This window comes from Hipposideros armiger, unplaced genomic scaffold (genome assembly GCF_001890085.2).
Source record: "Hipposideros armiger isolate ML-2016 unplaced genomic scaffold, ASM189008v1 scaffold_1170, whole genome shotgun sequence".
Classification (NCBI taxonomy): domain Eukaryota; kingdom Metazoa; phylum Chordata; class Mammalia; order Chiroptera; family Hipposideridae; genus Hipposideros; species Hipposideros armiger.
The window spans coordinates 299,322-300,352 of record NW_017732520.1 but is presented as its reverse complement, the minus strand read 5'-3'; the positions used below and the strand labels follow the sequence as shown (position 1 = coordinate 300,352).

Below are 1,031 nucleotides of genomic sequence, written 5' to 3'. Positions count from 1 at the left end.
TGCCACACTGATGCCTGAAGCTCACTCTCACCTTCCCAGGTCTAGGGGATACATTTTTTTAAACCTTTTGACCCCCTTCACCCATTTCTCCCAATTCCCACCCGCTTCCTCTGGCAACTACCAATCTGTTCTCTGTATCAAAAACAGAAAATCATCTTTTAAAGAACCAAGTACAAATTTGTAAATACATGTGCTTAAACTACACACACACACACACACACACACACACAAACACACACACACACACAACTATGGTAAAATTGAGAAGGAAATAGAGTTATCTAAAGCATCCATTCTGCTTACCACATCGTCCCGCTCTCCATCCCAGTATGTATGTTTCCTTCTCAGCACATGCTTTCACATAGTTGCCTAAAATTGTACACAGGCAATCTTCACTGTTTTCACAAGCACAAGTGTATTTTTTGCATTCCTTTAAAATAAGAAACAAATTAATATGACTTTATGAAAATATTCATGAGAACAGGTAAACTGGGTAAATTACTTGAGTTCATAACAACTCCTCTTCCCTAAAAACAAATTGTCTTTGAAACTTTTGGAAATATTTCTTTTCAAGAATATGCAAAATAGCAAGTCAATTATTAACTGGGTTTTCAAAGAACATAGGAAAAAACAGGAAGAAAATCATTCAAGATTTTTTTTCATTTGGGGTTATATTTTGTACCACTTTTAAAATTAGAGTTGGTATATCTAATAATTGAATAAATGAGTGAAATCTAATGTTAAAGTTAAACATATCTTAATCTACTGACAATAACTGTTAGTTGAAAATTTTTAATATCTACATACTTCTTTTGATGTTATCAAAGTATTTCCCCCCAAAAGCTGTAAATATTAGACCCTCACATACCTCAAGATATGGTTTAGGATTCACAATTGGATGGCAGGAAGCAAAAGGCCCACTTGCATCAAGAAGAATTCCACAGTGACTTTCAGCAAAACTTTCTGGAAGAAAATTAATGCACCCAAAATTTGTATCAATAATGTCATAATTTTTTAATTGAAAGAAAAAA

The 1,031-nt window shown here is 33.5% G+C and overlaps 1 protein-coding gene across 1 annotated transcript in view; it reads right to left on the bottom strand.

Annotated features, from left to right (window-relative positions):
- Window positions 1-1,031, bottom strand: part of MUC19 (mucin 19, oligomeric) — a 49,174-nt gene that overhangs the window by 24,211 nt on the left and 23,932 nt on the right. Inside the window, exons 11-12 of the mRNA XM_019632758.1 lie at window positions 869-963; window positions 304-430 (exon numbers count right to left, since the gene is read on the bottom strand). Coding sequence (XP_019488303.1) covers window positions 304-430; window positions 869-963 — 222 coding nt within the window. The remainder of the gene's footprint in view (window positions 1-303; window positions 431-868; window positions 964-1,031) is intronic.